Below are 20,624 nucleotides of genomic sequence, written 5' to 3'. Positions count from 1 at the left end.
CAAACATGCTAAGTGGTGAGCCGGCGGCTCACCACTGGCCCAATCAGAACAGAGTGTGACTTGAGTTGCTAAGGCAACGCAGTCCAGGGTGCCAATTCCCCTCCCCACCCATCCTGTGGAACCCAGACAGAGTGGCATCATTTGGAGAGCTTCTGTGGAGAAATCCGCCAAAAAGTGGAACAAAGGACTCGACCTTGGTCAGAGTTACAGAGACGGACACGAACGCCATTTTAGAAAAGAGTTCTGGCAAAAAGACCCAACCGTTGATTTAATATTAAATAACGGGCGGTATCTTTAACATTGTACCAAAAAGTGGTGTGTTTAAAATCAATGGGAAAATCCCATAGGAAATATTCTGATGGAATATTTTGCGTGGTAACCACTGCCATCAGCCAGAAACTCAACAAGGGGGGACTGGACAGTGCCCCCTCAAACAGACCCAGGGGCAATATAATTAACCCCTTCCAGTACTTTCACAATATGATGGTTTGTACTGGTTCTGTTCATAATTTAAGACTAACAAAGTCAATGGTGACTTTACATGCCCTGGGCGACAGTAGTCAGTCCCAGGGTATGGAGCCTATGTTTGGTGGTCATTATGACACCCCTGTGTTACTGCACTGAGGGTGCTGTGTAACACATACAAAAACAGTCGATACCCTATGGAGTAAAAGACCCCATAGCCCATAAGCACACAAAGAGTCAGACATACCTCAAATCATGCCTAAGAGTGGGAGGAAGAGAGTCTCACTCTTAGCCGGAGAAAAAAACAAACCCCAAAAAATCCAGAAAAGCTGCTGGGGGGCTCACTAGGTTTGGGAAATTAGCCTTATAAGAGAATTCTCCCTAACAAAGGTAATATGTTTGTCTTGCAATGTTAATTTCACAGCCCAGACTAAATAAATTTGGTGTTTTTCAGTGTTTTGTCCTTGATGAAATGTACCACTCTGTAATTGTTCGGTAAAATCACTTAGAACCGTTTTGCACCTCACCATTTAAACTTGGTCCTAAATATGAAATACTACTTGTGACCAGCGTCCTTCATCAATAGTATTTATATAACTACATGCCATGCACACCATGGCATGCTACCATGTGATGAACATATCGACATCCCTCTTGATTTGTCATTGAGATCTGGATACTTGCTTCATAAATATGCATTCTACATATTATACCTCATATGTATCTTTTGTTTCTACATGAGAACTTTGAATTTGTCATTTTGTCAAACCTGTTTTAGCATTTGAAACCATTTAACCTGGAGCCTTGTATTGCCAAATGAGTGCATTTTGTAAAGTGTGATATCTTTGCTATTGTGCTAGTGTATATACTTTTTGTGCTGATCTTTATATCTACCCTCATGACTAGGCATCATTAGCCTGTGCAAGCCTGGAAACTCTGGAATCCATTCGCTCATTGGAGTTCTCTGTATACCAAATATGGAAATACGGGTAGGTGAAATCTTTGTAAAGTTATGAAAATGTAATGAAAACATCCCTTTGCTGGAAAAGGGTTCTCACTATATCTGTTCTTTTGACTTGGCAAGTTAGTATTGTGAAACACTGCTTGTGTGAATTCAAGAAAAAAATGTTTGCTGGGGTGTTTGTATGTCTCTGTATGTAGACTATAAATGGAGCACCTGTAATGAAACCAGGATGGTCCATTGGCTATGCCTCACTATAGTAAGAGTACTTTTTTCATAGTTTTATATTTATATCATCAGCATTTCTCTGAATAAATGAAATCTGCATTCATGTTCAACAGCATCTAAATGAACACTCACAACTAGAGCAAAGAGCTGCCCCCAAGCAAATGGAGGTTGAAAAGGTGGCAGGCCTAGAAGCCTTCTTGAAGACTTAAGTCAAGTGCAATGTTAAAGATTTTCTTTTTGCAACTTACCTCCATAGTTTTTGTATGGAATCCCATTTTTTTGGTGTTTTTGATCCAGTCCTGATTTTGGAAGGGAAGTAAAGTCTTCAGCTTCACTTCTCCTTCCTTTTGCTAATGTGTTAGGGGGAAACTGACTAGACCTTCAATCTTTCACTACAGGGGAAACGGTTTCCCTTTTGAATTCTTGTACTTTATAACATTGTACAGAGCACCTTAAAGTGCGGATGCATTTGTATTACCCTAGCTTTTTACACATGAGATTTATGGTTACTTTTATATGTATATAAAGACAAGCTTGTGGGAGCAGATATATTTTTACAATTTGTGCATTATTTTAAAGGTGCACATTGGAGTTTACAGTGTATGGCTACTAAACTTGGCTAGTGCCATAAAATGGCTTTGCCACTAGATGTTCGCTTGTTCATTGGCCTTATGGTTTGGTTGCCTCCCTACCATGCCAGGTTAGGAAATCCCTTATAAGGCCGGCCATGCACTTGCCCAGGAAAGTGGCTGCATTTGCGGGATAGTGCTGCCTTTGTGGCCCAGGAAGGGGGTGGGTCTGTCTAGTCCCACTCCACATCCTTGGTGCCAAAAAGTCTGGGTGTGGGACAAATGTGAGACCAGTTGTCCATAGTTGGACATCCACTGGATGTTTCAATGGTGCAGATCCTATTTGACTACCTGATCTCCGAAGACCCAGAGTTGTGCTGAAGTCCCTTAACTAGTGGGATAATTTAGTCTCCACGTCTTCCCAAGAATCCTGCACTTCTGAGCCTTCAGCAGTGTCTCTGGACTGCCTGGGGGACTGACCAGCTCTCTTGTGGGCTACCTTGCCAGAAGGATGGCTGTTCTGCATTTGAGTGCGGAACTCCGGTGGTTGCCAGCTCGTACCACAAGTTGCCTTCTCCCCATATTTCAGCGGCCCAATATCAGTGGTACCTGTACTGGAGCAGCTTCTCAGACTGCGACTGCAAGGATGTCTATCGTCGCCTGTGTGCAGAGACAGTCGCTGGAACTCCAACAGTTGAAGTGTCTTGAAGAGGCCTGCATCGGTGGTTCTTTCATCTCTTCATTGACAGAGTTTGCATTTTGCTGCTACACCCAACCGGAAGATCCTTGAATCTGCAACTACGGGGCACCTCTCACTGGAACCAACAGCGGAAGATCGAGCCCTCACACGATCCACAGTCATCCGGTAAAATCGGGGGGGGGGGAGAGTAAGTAAACATAGTGCATCTATTCCCTCTCCCCCCAGTACTCCATAGGTTAACATTGGCAACAAGCCCCTTTTCTCCTTATTCCATTCGGGTTGAGTATTTTGCCCCTAGGTTAGCTTTGGGTCTGGAACAAAAGAAAACACATACTTATCTCTGGTAAAATAATTGTGGAACCTTTAAACTATCACTAACACATTCTTACTTCACGTACCTATTGAGACTTAATTCTGATGATATTGTGGCTCCTGTGACCTTTGGGCAGAAGGCCATATTCATCTTAGGGTTTTGTAAGAGACGCATGGTATCACAAGTATGACACTGACACAAGAGGTACACGTTTCAAAACCTTTATTCAATTTTCAGGGTTTGAAAAAACTGCTTTGCCCTATAGCTATGATGGGAGTAGTCTCTACCATCAAATAATGATAAAACACAGTCCTGGTCGGTCTCTGCCAAATCAAAATGGCCTATACTAACAAAACCTAATACCTACCCTATCTCTTAAACAAAACATGTGTAAAGGGGAATATGTATGCAAAGCAAAGTCAGTGTTATAAAGGAACAAAGTGACTGAGTCAGCTCTCCTCCCCACGTTGGATACCACAGAGTAAGGCGTCCCCTGTAGACAGGATGGCACACTTTGGCCCAGGTTCTCAAAGCAAAAAGCAGTTCAAAACGTGGTTCGAGGCCCGTTTGGCCTTCCACGTTAAAGCCACTTATTCCAGCGTTCCAAAGGTTCTCTCAGAATTTAACAATAAGTTCACACAGATGTCCCTCAGCCGGTCTCGGACCTCTCAATCACAGCATTTGCAGGGGTTCCCTTCCTCAAGCTTAATTTACATTAGTCCGGGGTTCCCTTCCCCTAACTTACCACACTTCCAGTCTCCCTCAATCGGGCTGGGATCTTTCACGGATGTCTAAGACTTTGGAAAGTGCAAGACTTTTACTATAGACCTCCGCAGGACCACTTTGATTTTCTCTTTAGCCCTCACACTCATGTAATTTGCCCGTGCCTCTTGGTAGTTTAGTACCATAAGTACAAACAGTTCAAAGAAATCGTTCTCTAAAGTATTCACCTTTACACTTCCCCTTTTGCCAGAGATAATCTTGCACATTTCAGAGTTTGTTCACTTTGACGCTTTTCATTTCACATTTTGCGTAGACTATCGAGGGGACTACTTCCTTTCGCTGTACCACTCCGCTACTCTGTATCTCTGGCTTCCCAGTTAGCAGTCTCTTAAAAGTTCATCACTGGTTAGCTTTCTTTTGCGTCTCATCAGCATGTACGCAACCTTCACTTCTCCAGCATGCGGTCTGGCATGGATTCACATGCTCATGAATATTCCCCGTCGTCAGGCTGGGAATCCTTGGTAAAAGAAAAAAAGTTTGTTTCATTTCTTAACTCTTTCTCCTAACAACCAATCACTGAGCTCTGGGTCATATTGCCCCCAGCCAATGACTGCCCTCTACCTAACCCCCTCCTCTGGCAGCTATCTTCAAATTGTTACTGCACATTCCAGTGTTGGGAGTCCTTGTGCTTAGCTCTCCAGCTTTAGTTGCGATTTTTGCTTTTTGAAAGAGTTATAACCTATTTTTCGGTCAATCGAGCCTGTGTGCTCCATCGATCATCCTTCTGATTAATGGGGACCCGTTTTTTGGATTCCTCAACGCCCCTCAAGAGCGGATTTCGTCGAGTTTCTTTATGGAAGCTTCCAGAAGATTCTTCGGCCCTACACCGCGTGGATCATGTCAGAAGAAGATGATTCCCCTTCCCTTTTCAAGCTTTGCTCCGACTGCAGTTTTCAGAATGTTTACATGGACGACAAACATTCCCAGTGCCTGTACTGCCTGTACCCAACGCTTAAGGAGGAGGATTGTGCATTTTGCCGTGAACTCTCGAAACGCAGGTTGAAGGATTGGCATTAACAGCTGGAAAAGTGGCTGCAGGCCAAGGCCTCTGCACTGGGTGGTTCCCAGGGTCACATCATTACACAGGGAGGTCGAGGGAACTTATAACGGGAGTCTAAAGCAGACCCTCATGTGAAGGGCTTAACCCTTGGATAATAAACAATAGGGCTAATGACTCCAAAGTACCGCTTTCTTATTGTAACAGGAAGGACTAGCTCCTGTCCTCAAACTTCAGCTAGCATTCTAAGAGTAAATAAGGCATAACTACTTTGTGTTGAGAAAATATACATATTTTAATTAGTATTATACAGTAATATACATCACATTTGTCATTAAAAACATGATTTTTTTTTTTTTTACAGAGTACTTCCAACAAGTGTGGTGTGATACTAGACAAAAAATTCACTACGGTCATATGTGCAACATAACTCCAAAGACAAAGCCCATAAACTGGCCTAGATGGAAAAACTGGCTTGTGTTGTGCATCATCACTAAATCATACTTGAATCAATCACTCTTCCACTTGTCCTCACTCATTCCAATCAATTGTTCATATATTAGTATTCATTCACACAATAAAAAATTCAAACCTAAGGTTAAAAAAAAGCCCATCATGTTTCTTTCCTAATCTATTCAGGGAGTTAATCCTTGGAAATTTATCAGGGGCAAAAAAACAGAGTGGTGCTGTTAGCCTAGTCAAAGACCAAGTCATCTGACCAGTCAGCGAAAGTTCAAATCTTCTGCATCATGAAGATGTGAGGAGTGGACTACAGGAGGTGTCTTCCCCTATAAGAAAGCGGTAAAAGACATGGAGAATACTTATCCATTGTGGAGACTATGTTTTATATATCGTCTCGGTATAGGAATCTAAAATTAGATTCTCAAAATAAACTGAGCTGATAAATAGCTGGACAATGTCGGTTTCAAGTGGCACTGGTTACTCAAACGCCCTCCATCCCTTCTGAAACATGATGGGGCAAGGGATCAGTATTTAAGAAGTCGAGAGCTAACAATGTAAGCTAAGTGTTGAGAGTAAAGAGAGCCGGATTCAGACAGTATAGAGAAGATGAATCAAAGGAGATGACTGCAGACTCTAGTTCATCCGCTCTCAAAAGTGGTGTGTCCTTAAGAAGGTGCAGAGAGTTAGTATTCAATATCAAAGAAAATAATCCACCTCGAGTCTACCTATCTTAATTGGCCCTTCTCTGCCATATAATAACATGGTCAGTGGGTCTAAAAAGGAGGACAATTTCAATATGCCAAAGACGTCAGTACAACATGGCCTAATTCCCATGTGCAGTCCCAAAGATTAGTATGTGGCATGCCTCTAGGATGACATTGTAAGTGGGAGGTATCAATTCAATAGGTTCAATAAGGCAAATGGTTACCTAGTCGATGATCCAGACTGTAAAACATTGCTGATCATGTGTCACCATTGCTCTTATTGGTGAGTGGTGATTACTTGTATGGTATACAGGATGAGCCTACCAAAAAGAGATGGCATACGGTCACAGACCACATCGCGCTAGGCTCATTCTTCAGAGCGAATAACTACTCATCACTCCCGAGTATCTCTATCTAAGTATCTGTGCGGTAATGCGCGGTCGTCAATCAGGGGTGGTAAAATTCCATGTTAGACCACACTTCTTGTGTCCTGGCAAAGTCGGGATGTGGTCCGATGTGTTTACCTCCTTCCAGTCTGTAAAGGTACCTTCAGAAGATGGATAGCATCAGCCACCATAATAGCATGGGGGAATATGAGGTTCATCATATATTTCGGGGTCCCAAAATGAATGTGGCAGCATTATCAACTTTGCACACAGAGGGCCATCACCATAGGTGCTCTACATCGCTTAATCTATTTAACTAGCTCATGGTGTTATTGCTGCACATCTTGTTATTTACGGCCCCTACAATGTGTTAGGCTGTCCTTTTCCCCAAGTGGATGTAAATATTTACATGCACGAAATTTAAATGCTCACCAAACCGACTGAGGCGTACAGTTGAATGACCGAAGCAGCTGAGGCACCGTCACCGCTTAGTAAAGTGTTTTCATTTCCCTTGGTGTCATGGCTTGTTCTCTCCTTAGAGGGAGTGAGCTTGACAGATTCTATGCAGGGAGGCACAGAATACGAATTTCTTAGCCGTGACTCTTCGTTGTTATACAGATCCTACGAAACTCAGAGTGCATGGTCACAGCTTACCTGAGTATCAGTTAGGCTGCAAGCAGTTGGTGCAGCATCCCGGGTCTGTCTATTCCATAGGTGTGGTGTGTAGGTCTCTCCTGCTCCTAATCGCGTTCATTCGTGTGGAGCTGTAGATGTGCTTTTAAAGCACTACCGGCTTGTGCGTAGCCAATGATAACCGTGTGTGCGTCATGTGGCATATGTCACGTCACATGATCAAATTGTTGGGCGTGTCGTGCCTCGCCAGACGGAGGTGACTCTGATAGTAGAATTAACCGCGATGGGAATGCCAGGGGCACACATCTCCCGGATCCAGGAAAGCTGAGCAGGCTTCTAAGTCCTTTGAGGGTGCCCCTCCCACGGGGGTCCAACAAAAGGCCAAGCACTGCAAGTCTGCTACCGTCGGGTGCGCCGTTGCGGTGGGCTCCTCGACGGCCAGTGTGCATTCGACATCTCCAGCTGAATTGGTCTCCAGTCAATGTTCTGGATCTTCATCCAAGAGGAAGTCCGATCACCCGGGCAAGCTAAAGGTGGCCTGTAGACAACCAAACAGGGTACGGCATCCGGCCTACCCTCAGCAGAGAAGGCCAAAGGGGATTGAGTCTCCGACCCAACCCTTAAGAAGGCCAAGCCGGACGAGGGGCCTGGCCTGACAGTGAAGGCCCAGGTGCACCAGACGAAGCCGGTGCCCTTCATCAAGGTGATGGTAGCATCCTTTTCGAAAGGCTGCAGGGGCGGACCCACAGGGTGCCCTTCTGAAGTCTAGGATGTCCCCTCCCTCCCAGTAGGGAGGCCGCATTCCAGCCCATTGAGGAAGCCGATCATCTTCCCGAGACAATCCCCTCTGGACATGAAGGTAGGAGGGGGAGGGCACGGATATCTTCTCTGCTGAGGAGGAGGAACTAGTCTGCCTCCAGACCATCCAGGAGGGCCGTGGCGACGAGGGAAATGTCGGAGTCGCGCCCTACGACGAGGGTGACTTCGACGGAGATACCGTCGAGCAAGGTGACGAAGGCCTCAGGACAATAAGGACCTTGGCCCTATTTCTACGCCCTAGCTTCTTATCACAACGCCTCGCTGCCACCTAGAGACCTCTCAATGGACATTCTCTCTACTCTGCATACACTGGTATCCGAGATACAGACGAGCATGCCGGCAACGCTGCCGCCCGCTTCTCCAGCGGCGTTGGTGCCAATTGCCCGATTGGCAACAGGGGCACTGCCATCCAAGAAGAGGAAGAGGCATCTGCTCCCTCCTTGTCAACCATTGCCTCCTCTGCCACCTCACAGAGGTGGGACGGTGTTGGATACAGTGACGACTGGCACGGATGACTACGGTATGGGGGAACTTCATGTCACCTCCGCCCAGATCCTCTCCGCTGGACGAAATAGGATTGTTCCATGCAATGATGTCCAGAGCATCAGAGCTTTTCCAGCTCACACCGGAGAAGAAAAAGGGCTTCTTATATCAGCGCCCCAAGGCGAAGAGGAAGACTATCCTTTCAGTCCCACTCCTGGATGACATTTGGGATGAAGGACTGGCTCAGGATGATCCCTTCCACAACCCCAGTGTAGATGGACCGCCTAGAGGAGTAGTACAGGGTGCCGGACTTTGCACCTAAGTGCTTGCAGGCCCGACACTCTCTGCGTCTTCTGCAGCGTTCACCCCTCCTGACAACGAGGGGAAGAAGTTGGATGCGATGGGAAGGCGAGTTATCTACTCTGCAGTGACGACCATCAAGGCTGCCAATGCCCTCGCTATCGTGGCATGCTACGACCGGGAGCCGAGTTATACGCTGGCGCCTCTGCTGGACTTCCTCCCTGATGATACAAGGTCAGAGGCTTTGGAGATTCATCAAGAACCGATCGTTGGGTGCTGGACGCGCTCGCCCACGGACACATTGGAGTTCCAAATACCACCAGTGGCACGGCAGGAAAACCACGCCCCTTAGTTGCTGCTGGAGGTTCTGGCCATGTTGAAGAAAGGGGCAATAGAGCTAGTTCCAATGCGGCTCTGGGGCTCGACTTTACTCTAGGTACTGCCTCGTGCGAAAAGACCGGAGGCTGAAGGGCCGTTCTCAACCTACGACGACTGGACAAATACATGAAGTCCCAGAAGTTCAGAATGGTCTCTATAACTAGAAGAGGGGGACTTTCTGTCGTCGTCGGACCTGGAGGATGCGTACATCCACATTCACAGAGGACACTCCAAGTCGTTCAGGGTAAGCATTACCAATTCAAGGCCCTTCCTTTCGGGCTGAAGTCGGCTCCCATTCTCAAGTGCCTGGCGCCAATGGTGGCCCATCTACGACTACAAGGGATCTACGTCTACCCCTATTTGGACGACTGGCTCATTCAGGCCAGGTCAAGAGACATTGCCGTCAACCACACAGCAAGAATCGTCCACCTACTGACTGATCTGGGGTTCTCGGTGAATTACGCAAAGTCCTGCTTTACTCCATTGCAGGGGACACTGTTCCTGGGATCCTGGCTCGATGCAGTGTCATGCCTGGCATCCCCATCTGAGGACAGGATAGCAGTAATTTTGGGCAAGGTGCAACGGCTGTTACCACTGAAGATCGCCCCAGTGAGGGCCATCAAGTCTCTTCTCGGCATGTCCGCATGCATTTACCTCATCTGACTCTGCAGGTTGCGGATGCGCCTGCTACAGGAGTTCGCCGCCTGTTGGGTCCTGGTGTCCGGAAGCTTCCAGGACAAGATCGACTCGACGAGGCGTTGCGTCAAGCAATCAGGTGGTGGGGCGTGTGCTCCCATCTAGCCGGAGGCTGGGATTTCCAGCTCCCCCCACATCCCCCGTACCAGGACTGTCACGACGGATGCTTCCCTGGAAGGTTGGGGAGCCCACACCGGCCTTCACGCCAAAGGCTTGTGGTTACCGGTGAAGACGTTGCACATAAACGTCTTGGAACGATGGGTGGTATATTGGACCCTCAACTCGTTTCTGCCGTCCCTCAAGGGAAAGGTGGTGAGGGTGTTCACGGATAATACCCCCACAATGTTTTATATGCCGAAACAGGGGTTGAGGGGGGCACCAGATATCCAGAGAGGCGCCTGACTTGTGGCACTAGACCATTGCCCAGGGGATGTTCCTCATTCCTTTTCACCTGGCTGGAGTAAAGAACAGTCACCGACTCCCTCAGCAGGGAGCTAAGCTCTTGCCACGGGTGGGAGCTTCGGCAGGATCAATTGGACTACCTTTTTTCAAATGGGGCAATCCCCAGATCGATATGTTTGCGACGGCGACGAACACCAAGTGCTGGAGGTTCGCCAGCAGGTTTCCCCAGCCGGGGAGCATGGGGTTGGGGGGACGCATTCTCATTCCCTTGGGAAGGCCGGTTTCTGTATGTGTTCCCGCTGATGCTTCTACGAGTCATCAATCAACTCAGACGGTCCCGGTGCAAGATGATCCTCGTCGCACCAGTGTGTCAGAGGCAGATCTGGTACCCGGACCATCTCGGCATGTCTGCGTCACTGCTAGTGGTTGCGGATCTTCTCGCCAGGGAAGGAGGCACCATTCTTCACCACGACCCGGGGTCTGTGAACCTGAAGGCCTGGCTCCTGCGGACTGCAAAGAGATTCTCGTTAAGGCCAGGGCATCATCTACTTTCAAATGCTACGGACACAAATGGAAGCGCTTTACAGTTGGGTGTTCTCAGAAGATCAACCCTCTGCGGGTCACAGCCCCTCAAGCAATCCCGCCTCCCAACCCTCCCCCTGCACCCTGATTAGTGTCTTGGCCCAAAAAAAAAAGGAAAAACAAACTCACGGTGCGTGGCGTCCTCGCCAGCATCATCACTGCACAGGAAGCTGGCCAAGGTGAGTTTGCCCACAGATGCCCCTATAACTATTCCAAACACTGTAAAAGTGTTTAAAATGGCATCTTTGCACGCTCGGTGCTCCAGTCCCCTTCCTCCTTCCCCCCCACCTTCTCCAGCCCAATCCCGCCTCCCAACCCTCCCCCTGCACCCTGATTGGTGTCTTGGCCACAGATCATGAACCCTCCCAGGGCAGCCCTCTAGCCGGCAGCCCCTGTGGCTAAGGGCCCCAAGGCAAAGGGCGGCTCCAACAGAGATGGCCCCAAGACGTGTCTGCAGGTGTCCGCAGGTGAAAGTCAAGGAAGTCAGCAGACATCAACAAAACTGTGAGTGTGGCTTGGGTGGGGTGTAGAGCAATTACTCTACTCCAGAAAGCCCCTGTCAATCTACCTTACCTTCCATAGCGCAGACTGCCATAGACTTAGACAATACATACTTGGTAAGACCTCTGACCATTGAAAATGGATTGTAAATGTTGCCTTGTGATGCATATTAACTTACTTGCCAATTTTAGCCAGTGCCACACCTGTAAGGAACTGAACTTCCGCCTGCGTCGCACTGAGATAGAAATGTGACTCTTAACATGCACCACAGTTAGAATTCTGAACTTTAGCTTGCATCGCATCTAGATAGAAATTTGAATCTCTGCATGTGCCACACCTAGATGGAATCGTATAATTGCAATGACAGCAATGCCAACGAACCAACCCACTAACAATTTCATCCTTCTGCATACACCTCTCAAACTCTAACCAAACACAACCACAATCCTTTAAATGCAGCAATCCGCACAAACTTCACAATACGGCAACAACAAAACAAACCACACATAGACTTGCCCAACGGTACACGACGACTACCGACCGTAAAACAACCCAAGCCCAGCCAACGGACCCAACGGATTGAGGCTGCCAACAGCACATCACTGCTCTCTTGCACTTTTCCAGCTTATTCCCACTAACCCACCCCCCTTCCTCCCTTTTTCACAGAGCCGTCAGGGGACCACTCCGGTGGTGATAGTGCGCGGTACAAATATCCTTTAACATTAACACTAATGAAGCAAAAGCCAGCCAGCTGTAATAAACAAAAGCTACCACTGAGTGACTTTTTCTTCATTGGTGCCGTAGGACGAAGACCAGAGACTGCAGGCAGGAAAGCTGCATCTGGGTAAGTGCTTTTTAAAAAAAAAATATATATATATATATATATATGTGGCAGTGAGAGGTCCCCCCCCCCCTCACTGCCAGGCCTCACTGCCAGTGGGCTGGATTACCTTCAGTTTCACGTCAGCGTGTGTAAAGCACGTCGGCGTGAAAGTAATTTTCACCGCCATTTCGGGCTGCTGCGGTGAAAACAGAAGGTGAGTGTTCACCTTTCTCCGCCTCTATCTCCGGCTGTATTTCAAGCTGGAGATCGAGGCCGGTATCGGTGGAAAGGGGAGATTCTACCCTTTGCAACGATACCCATTGTGTGGCATTGCTGCCTGCGGATCGGGCGCAGGGCGCGCGATCCGTGGGCAGCAATGTCACCAGATCAATACAGATCCATTGTGACGCGGGGCGGAGGGAGGGCTGCTTACTAGGTAAGTGGCCCCCTTGCCCCCCCCCCGTGGCCCCAGAGCATGGGGCCACATCGTCGGAGACCCCTGGAGGCAGATGATCACTGCCCCCAGGGGTGAAAATAAAAAATAGAAATTCGAGGCAAGAGGGGAGGGTTTTGGGGTCCTGGGGCCCACTAGGCCACCAGGGATAGAGGGAAAAGTAGTGTCCTTGGAAAGGGGAGGTTCTTCCCTTTCCAAGGACACCACATATATGAGGCATTGCTGGTCACAGATCAGCGCAGAGCAGCCTTCACCCCACCCCTCCCCCTTGGCGCCCAAAGCATGGGGGCACATATGTGCACAACCCTGGGGGCAGATGGCTGATCTGCACCCAGGGATGGGGGCAGAAAAACAAGAAAATAAGATTTTTCCGGAAATGGTGTCCTTGGAAAGGGGAGATTCTCCCCTTTCAAGGACACCCTGTGTGACAGCATTGCTGTCCGCGGATCGGGCGCAGGGCGCTCGATGTGCGAGCAGCAATGCACACTAGACACCAGGGATGTCTTTGAATGCGGAGGGGGATGTGGGGGCTTTTTACTGTAAGCAGCCCTCGCCCGGCCCCCAAAGCATGGGGCCAAATGTGTACAACCCTGGGGGCAGATGGCTGATCATCTGCCCCCAGAGAAGGGGGCAAAATAAAAAACAAAAAGCATAAAAACAAAAAGGGAATTTTGGGTGGGAGTGGGTGTTGGGCAGAATCCTGTGCAGTTCCCTTGGGGAACACTGCAAAAAGATTAAGACACTAGGAGTAAGCAGTAAACTCAATTGGTAGCAGTCTGTACCACCCATATTTACCTGGTAGCTGTGGCTGAGCAGTCAGACTTCTCTCAAGAAGAGTAGGGCAGTATATAGAGTATACACAATAGGGCTAAAACACAGTAGAGCAAACAAACACTGACCAGAGCCTTGTATAAAAAGTATATAATTATTTATTTAAAACACACTTTAGGCAATATACTAGTACTCTAAATCAAAAGCAAGTTAAAACAGTCAGGTAAAGTATACACTCCTCCCTTGATAACTATTAGGCAAGTCGGAGTTAAAACAACACGATTTGTTAAAGCAGATGTGAGCGCGTAACCTAGATGGCACTCCAATAGTTTAGTTAAAGGGAGAGAAAAAGGCAGAACATAGAAATAAAACAGGTCCCAACACTTTTAGAAGTTCTCAGCAAGGGAATAAAGGCAGTATATACGATAGAGCCAAAGTTCATAGGCCAGGCCCACTTTAAATGGAGCAAAGCGAAATGTGCCCAGGATCACACGGTTTAAAATGCACTAACAGTCTTTACAGAATGTTCAGAAGAGGTTGGGGCGATTCTAGAAGGTAAAGTTAGGTCTGGGGCCAACCCAGTTGGAAAGCCAAGGATTTAAGGGTCACCTTGGGCAAACCGAAGAAAGGGAGGCCGGGCAGGACACAGTACTTTAAAGAGAGAGGAAGCTCCAGCGGTGGCATGTTGTTCCTGGCAGTGGTGTTTCGACCAAGGGAAGAGAGGATCTCGAAGAGGAGGAAATGTGGAGTCGTTGCACTGCACAAGGATGAAACCAGCCGCGGAGTTCGTTGATAAAAGGTTTGTTGCTTTTATTCGCAGTCAAAGTGGTGAAGCTTGGCTATCCGGCCGCTGGGGTGCTTGGCACGGGCGATTCGACCAAGAGACGTCTTTAGAAGGCAAAAGGGGCGAACCGGTTGGTCCCACCAGCTCCGAGGAAGAAGACTCGTCCACTAAGGCAACACAGTCCAGGGTGCCAATTCCCCTCCTCACCCATCCTGTGGAACCCAGACAGAGTGGTACCATTTGGAGGGCTTCTGTGGATAAGCCTGCCAAAAAGTGGAACAAAGGGCTCGAACTTGGTCAGAGTTACAGAGACGGACACAAACGCCATTTGAGAAAAGTGTTCTGGCAAAAAGACCCAACCGTGAATTTAATATTAAATAAATAAACCGGCGGTATCTTTAACATTGCACCAAAAAGTGGTGCGTTTGAAATCAATTGGAAAATCCCATAGGAAATATTCTGGTGAAATATTTTGCGTGGTAACCACTGCCACCAGCCAGAAACTCGACAAGCGGGGACTGGACAGTGCCCCCTTGAAAACAGACCCGGTGGCAATATAATTAACCCCTTCTAGTACTTGCACAATATGATGGTTTGTGCTGGTTCTGTTCACAATTTTGGACTAATAAAGTCAATGGTGACTTTACATGCCCTGGGAGACAGTAGTCAGTCCCAGGGTATGGAGTCTGTTTGGGGTTCACTATGACACCCCTGTGTTACTGCACTGAGGGTGCTGTGTAACACACACACACAAAACAGATGATACCCTATGGAGTAAAAGACCCCATAGCTCAAAATTACACAAATAGTCAGAGACATACCTCAAATCATGCCTAAGAGTGGGAGTAAAGAGAGTCTCACTCTTAGCAGGAGAAAAAAACAAATCCCAAAAATCCAGCAAAGCTGCTGGGGACTCACTAGGTTTGGGAAATTAGCCTTATAAGAGAATTCTCACCTAACACTGGGGGGGGGGGGACTAGCCACCAGGGATATATTTTACAGAAAAGGGGGGTGGCCCTCTCCCCCTCACCCCAGGGGAAATGGGGGCACCACTTGTAGCCCTACCTGGGGGCAGATATCTGCTACTAGGAAGGGGCATCTGACCCCAGGGAGGGTTGCATGAGATGGCCCCCTCTTATCTGCCCCCAGGGAGGGCTGAATGAGCTGCCCCCCCTGCATTTGGTGTGAGGGGGGGGGTAGAGGGTCACCCCCCATTACATTAGAAAATAACCTGGCGGTTTAGGTTGCCCCTCAACCCGCCCTAAAGTGTAGTGTACCATTTTTCATTTTTTTCTTTGTTTACAAAACTTGCCTTGGCGCAGAGGGGCACATTGGTGTGCTAATCTGATGCCAGGGTGCCCAAACCTTAATGCCCGACCCACTGGGGGGCCTGTCCCACCATTTTTGGGGGACCACTCCCTCCCAAATGAAGGGGGGTGTACCTCACACAGCTGTTTGTTGGAGGCCCAGGGAGGCCTGCATGAAGTGCCCCGGCCACCCATTTGGGGTGAGGGTGGAGAGGGTCCCCAAAAATGTTGGGACAGGCCCCCCAGAGGGTGGGGCAGTAAAGTTTGGGCATCCGCGGGCCAGATTGGCACACCAATGTGCCGCTCTGTGCCAAGGCAGATTTTGTAAACAAAGAAAAAAGTGGAAAATGGTGGAACGCATTTTAGGGTGGGGCTGTGGGGCACCCCAAAGGGACGGGGAATTTTCTAATGGGGCGTGGTGGTGACCCCGTCTCCCCCACCCGCAATGGAGTGGGTGCCATGTCATGCAGCCCTCCCTGGGATCAGATATCTGCTCCTAGGAAGGGACGCCTGAGCCCAGGGAGGAGTGCAGGACAGCCCCCCACTTATCTGCCCCCGGGAGGGCTACATGAGATGTGCCACCCCTCCAATTGGAGTGGGGGTGGAGAGGTGCACCCCCCTTCACAATAGAAAATTACCTTGTGGTGTATGGGGCACCTCGGCCCCCGCTAAAGGGCAGCCTGCCATTTTGAATTATTTTCTTTGTTTACTAAACTTGCCTTGGCACAGAGGGGCAGATTGGTGTGCCAGTCTGGCCCCGGGGAGCCCAAACCTTACTGCTTCACCCACTGTGGAGCCTGTCCCACAATTTATGGGGGCCCTCGGTGAGTGGACACAGGGAAATGTCTCTGAAATTGGCTGGAAATTAAGACAATTCTCAGACATTTCGCTCTGGCCACCCACCGAAACACACTGCCAACAACACATGGCCTACCTTCCCGCTTTTCCCTCAATCTATGGCATTTTCCCCTACCTAGTGTTTGCCTGACCTACGCAAATCACCCCTTGTCTACTTTACAGAGATATATGCCTTTCTGTCCTCCAATTCGGCTTTCCTGTCCTTTTCTTCCATTCCGTCCATGCATATCCATTTGACAAAAATGGCCAAAATCGCCTACCTCTCACAAAACAGTTGATAACGACATCAAAATAATTTGTTTTATTTTCCACTCAACTGGTTCTTGAAAGCCAGGAAATTGGGGAATTCAGCACAGCAAACCATTTGTTCCTAGCTCTCACAAGGAAAAAAACCACAGGCTTCTTTGTACATCATTTTATTGGCATTTTTTGGAAAAACCCAAAATGTTCCCCCTTTTTGCTTATTTTCTCTCACCCCCCTACAGCAACTAGGATTTCTGGGTGGCGTTACGACTGCCTACATGTGTGGGAAAAAAAAGGAGCCAAATTTGGCAGAGCTATCTCATGTAACAACAAAGTTACAAGGCATTGAATAGCCATATACCGAAATCGCCAAAAAAGGCGCTGGCACTGGGGGGCGGGGGGGAAATACCCATGGCACTTAAAGGGTTAAGAATTATCTTACAGACCCTTTATGTGAATGGTATTAGTTTAGTTTATTTATTTGTATAGCGCAGCCAAGCCCAGGGGCATCAGGGTGCTTTTCATACAAGTTACAGAAAATACAGTAGATATAGAATTTTACAAACCTGCATAAATCAGTAGTAGGGTTCAACAGTAATAGATGTCTAAATAGTAATTACATTGCATATATACAGTGTTCAAAGAGTACTTCCGATCACTTCATTGTTTCTTTCACCATTCGTTCACCCGACCCGCTTCCCCTACCTGAATCTGAACCTCCGAATCTACACGACTCACTCTCGCTGTGCGACTCACTCTCTCCACACTTTTACACCACAGTCCTCGAAAGAACAAACGCTCTAACCAACAAACTAGCTCTCTTACACCCACCAGGCAACCCATACCGGCCAACCCACCGCCTGCGACCCCTACCCAACCAAAGTTCGACTCCTTTAGTCCAATATCACCCAACCAATTTCACAAACTTCTCTCTGCCCGCAAACCATCCAGCTCTCTGCTAGACCCTTGCCCGGCCACAACCCTCAAAGAAATGTTTGCTTCTACCTGCGCAGGACAAGACGCGCAAGATCCATCATAAATGACTCCCTTTCCTCGGGAATTTTTCCAGGCGAATTCAAAACTGATCATGTCAAACCTCTAATAAAAAAAACCTCCCTCAATCCTCTTGAGCCCAAGAACTACCACCCCATCTCAAATACCAGGTTCCTTGCCAAACTCATCGACCGAACCGCCTAATCATAACTAAATGCCTTTGTCGAAGCCAACAATCTCCTAGACGTGGCGCAATCAGGTTTCAGAGCCCGACACGGAACTGAAACCTCCCTAACCTCAATCTGGGATGACCTTAAAAACACGGCAGACTCTGCGGCATGCGCCGCATTAATCTTTCTTTTTTTTTTTTATCAAAAACTTTATTTGATTTTTCAAAACATGAATAAACATAACAAATATCTCTACATTACAGGGAAGGGAAAGGGAAAAGGAAGGGTAAACCGCACCGGGGAAGAGAAGGGGAAAGGAGATATGGGGCCTTAGCCCTAAAGGCCATCAAGTCTACAATGCGGGAGCACATGAATCAACTTGAGCGTGCCAGGCTCGCTAATCTAGCGTCGCCTTGTCCAAATAGTGCACCTTACTCGTTACATCTCTACGGAAGCTTAGCCATCCTCTTCCCATCTCTGCCATATTTTATCTGCTTTTTGCGGGCATACCCTCGCAGCATACACCCTGCGTTCCATTATCACACAAATGCCCACGTCTGTGACCCATTGGTCGTAGCAGGGAGTTCTCTCAGATCCCCATAGCTGCGCAATGTTCCTTCTAAGGACTGCTGTTGCGGTCGACCAGAGCAGTTTCTCATAGCGGATCAGATCGCTTTCGTCGGAGATCCCCAACAGGAGCTGTTTGGGTCCCCTTTGCACTGGCTTGCCCATGACCCTGGAGAGGTTGTCACAACACTTCCTCCATAACTGCTGTATTTTGTCGCATTCCCATATGATGTGGAAGAAAGTACCTTCCTCCTGTTTGCAGCGCAGGCATCGTGCATCCGGGACTCTGCCCCAGCGGAAGAGTGCCACTCTGGGATAGGATTTTGAGTTGTACCAGTCGGCGTCTCGATGAAATGGCCACTTCCCGGGGGTACATTAAAGCTTCTGTCCAGTCCTCGGGTTGAAGTGGGCCCACGTCTCGCTCCCATCTGGCTTTTAGGCTAATCAGTTCAGGTGTGGCAAAGGATGTGATTACATTGTACATGGTTGAGGTAACTTTCCGCTGTATTTGGTCTTGGACAATGTTGCGTTCCAGCGGGGTGCAGTCTGGAATATCATTGATGGCTTGTCGGTGGGCCTGCAGTGCATGTTTCAGTGAGTATAGTGGTATTCCTCCGCGGGTAGGAGGGCGAATTCAGAGTGCAGTGTTTCAAATGTGACCAGTTTCTCCTCCCTTATTACGTCTCCCACTCTGGTAATACCACTTCGGGCCCATGCCGGCCATTTGGGTAGCTTCAATATTTCGGGGAGGAGGCTGTTGTTCCACAGAGGTTGGGCTAGAGTCAATTTTGCATCCCAGCCTATGTAGCGGTGTGCTTCTGTCCATATGCGTGTGATGTGCGTGTCCATGTTGAGAGCAGGTGTGTGGCGCCGGTCGCGATACAGAAGTTCCAAGGGGGAGGTTCCTCCCTGGGTGATGATCCTTTTGATGTGCGGCAGGTCTCTGTCCCCATGGAGCATGTCGTTCACCACCGCTATCTGACTGGCCCAGTAATAGGTCTGCAATCTGGGCAGCCCAATCCCACCCTCCCAGATGGACCTTTGCAGGGTAGAGAGAGCAATCCGCGGATGACCTCCGCTCCACAGTAGCTTACGAAGGATGCGTCAATCTTAAGGAATTCATGGTGTGGGATGTGCAGCGGAGCATTTTGCAGGATGTACAAAAACTTGGGGTGCGATCATTTTGAATAGGGCTGCTCTGCCCAACAGAGTTAGTGGCAGGGAGATCTAATGGCGAGTGTCCTCTGCAAATCTCGTCACAACAGGGTGGAGGTTCAGCGCTGTGTAGTCTGTAAGGTGCTTTTGTGATAATTACCCCCAGGTATTTAAACTGTTCCGTCGCGATCTGGTAGGGGCAGTCTACGGGGCCAGCGGCTGCCATGTTGCCTATGGGGAATAGGATCGATTTGGACCAATTCACGCGTAGACCGCTCCGTATCTCTTCAACATCTGTGTAACTCTTTGGCAGGAGTTGCGTGAGTCTCAAGTAGATAAGCAGGTCGTCCGCGTAGAGCGAGACTGGTGGCAGTGGTTACCACGCAAAATATTCCACCAGAATATTTCCCATGGGATTTTCCAATTGATTTTAAACGCACCACTTTTTGGTGCAATGTTAAAGATACCGCCGGTTTATTTATTTAATATTAAATTCACGGTTGGGTCTTTTTGCCAGAACACTTTTCTCAAATGGCGTTTGTGTCCGTCTCTGTAACTCTGACCAAGTTCGAGCCCTTTGTTCCACTTTTTGGCAGGCTTATCCACAGAAGCCCTCCAAATGGTACCACTCTGTCTGGGTTCCACAGGATGGGTGAGGAGGGGAATTGGCACCCTGGACTGCGTTGCCTTAGTGGACGAGTCTTCTTCCTCGGAGCTGGTGGGACCAACCGGTTCGCCCCTTTTGCCTTCCAAAGACGTCTCTTGGTCGAATCGCCCGTGCCAAGCACCCCAGCGGCCGGATAGCCAAGCTTCACCACTTTGACCGCGAATAAAAGGAACGCACCTTTTATCAACGAACTCCGCGGCTGGTTTCATCCTTGTGCAGTGCAACGACTCCACATTTCCTCCTCCTTCGAGATCCTCTCTTCCCTTGGTCGAAACACCACTGCCAGGAACAACTGCCACCGCTGGAGCTTCCTCTCTCTTTAAAGTACTGTGTCCTGCCCGGCCTCCCTTTCTTCGGTTTGCCCAAGGTGACCCTTAAATCCTTGGCTTTCCAACTGGGTTGGCCCCAGACCTAACTTTACCTTCTAGAATCGCCCCAACCTCTTCTGAACATTCTGTAAAGACTGTTAG

At 48.5% G+C, this 20,624-nt stretch overlaps 1 protein-coding gene across 2 annotated transcripts in view; it reads left to right on the top strand.

Moving 5' to 3' along the window:
* RICTOR (RPTOR independent companion of MTOR complex 2) overlaps positions 1 to 20,624 on the top strand; it is a 1,615,046-nt gene that overhangs the window by 223,335 nt on the left and 1,371,087 nt on the right. For both annotated transcript variants that reach the window (XM_069627164.1, XM_069627163.1), the window contains exon 11: positions 1,372 to 1,454. In XM_069627164.1, coding sequence (XP_069483265.1) covers positions 1,372 to 1,454 — 83 coding nt within the window. The remainder of the gene's footprint in view (positions 1 to 1,371; positions 1,455 to 20,624) is intronic.

Source organism: Ambystoma mexicanum, chromosome 6p (genome assembly GCF_040938575.1).
Source record: "Ambystoma mexicanum isolate Mex_15411 chromosome 6p, UKY_AmexF1_1, whole genome shotgun sequence".
Classification (NCBI taxonomy): domain Eukaryota; kingdom Metazoa; phylum Chordata; class Amphibia; order Caudata; family Ambystomatidae; genus Ambystoma; species Ambystoma mexicanum.
Note: the sequence above shows the minus strand (reverse complement) of the source record. Positions and strands in the feature narration are given on the sequence as shown.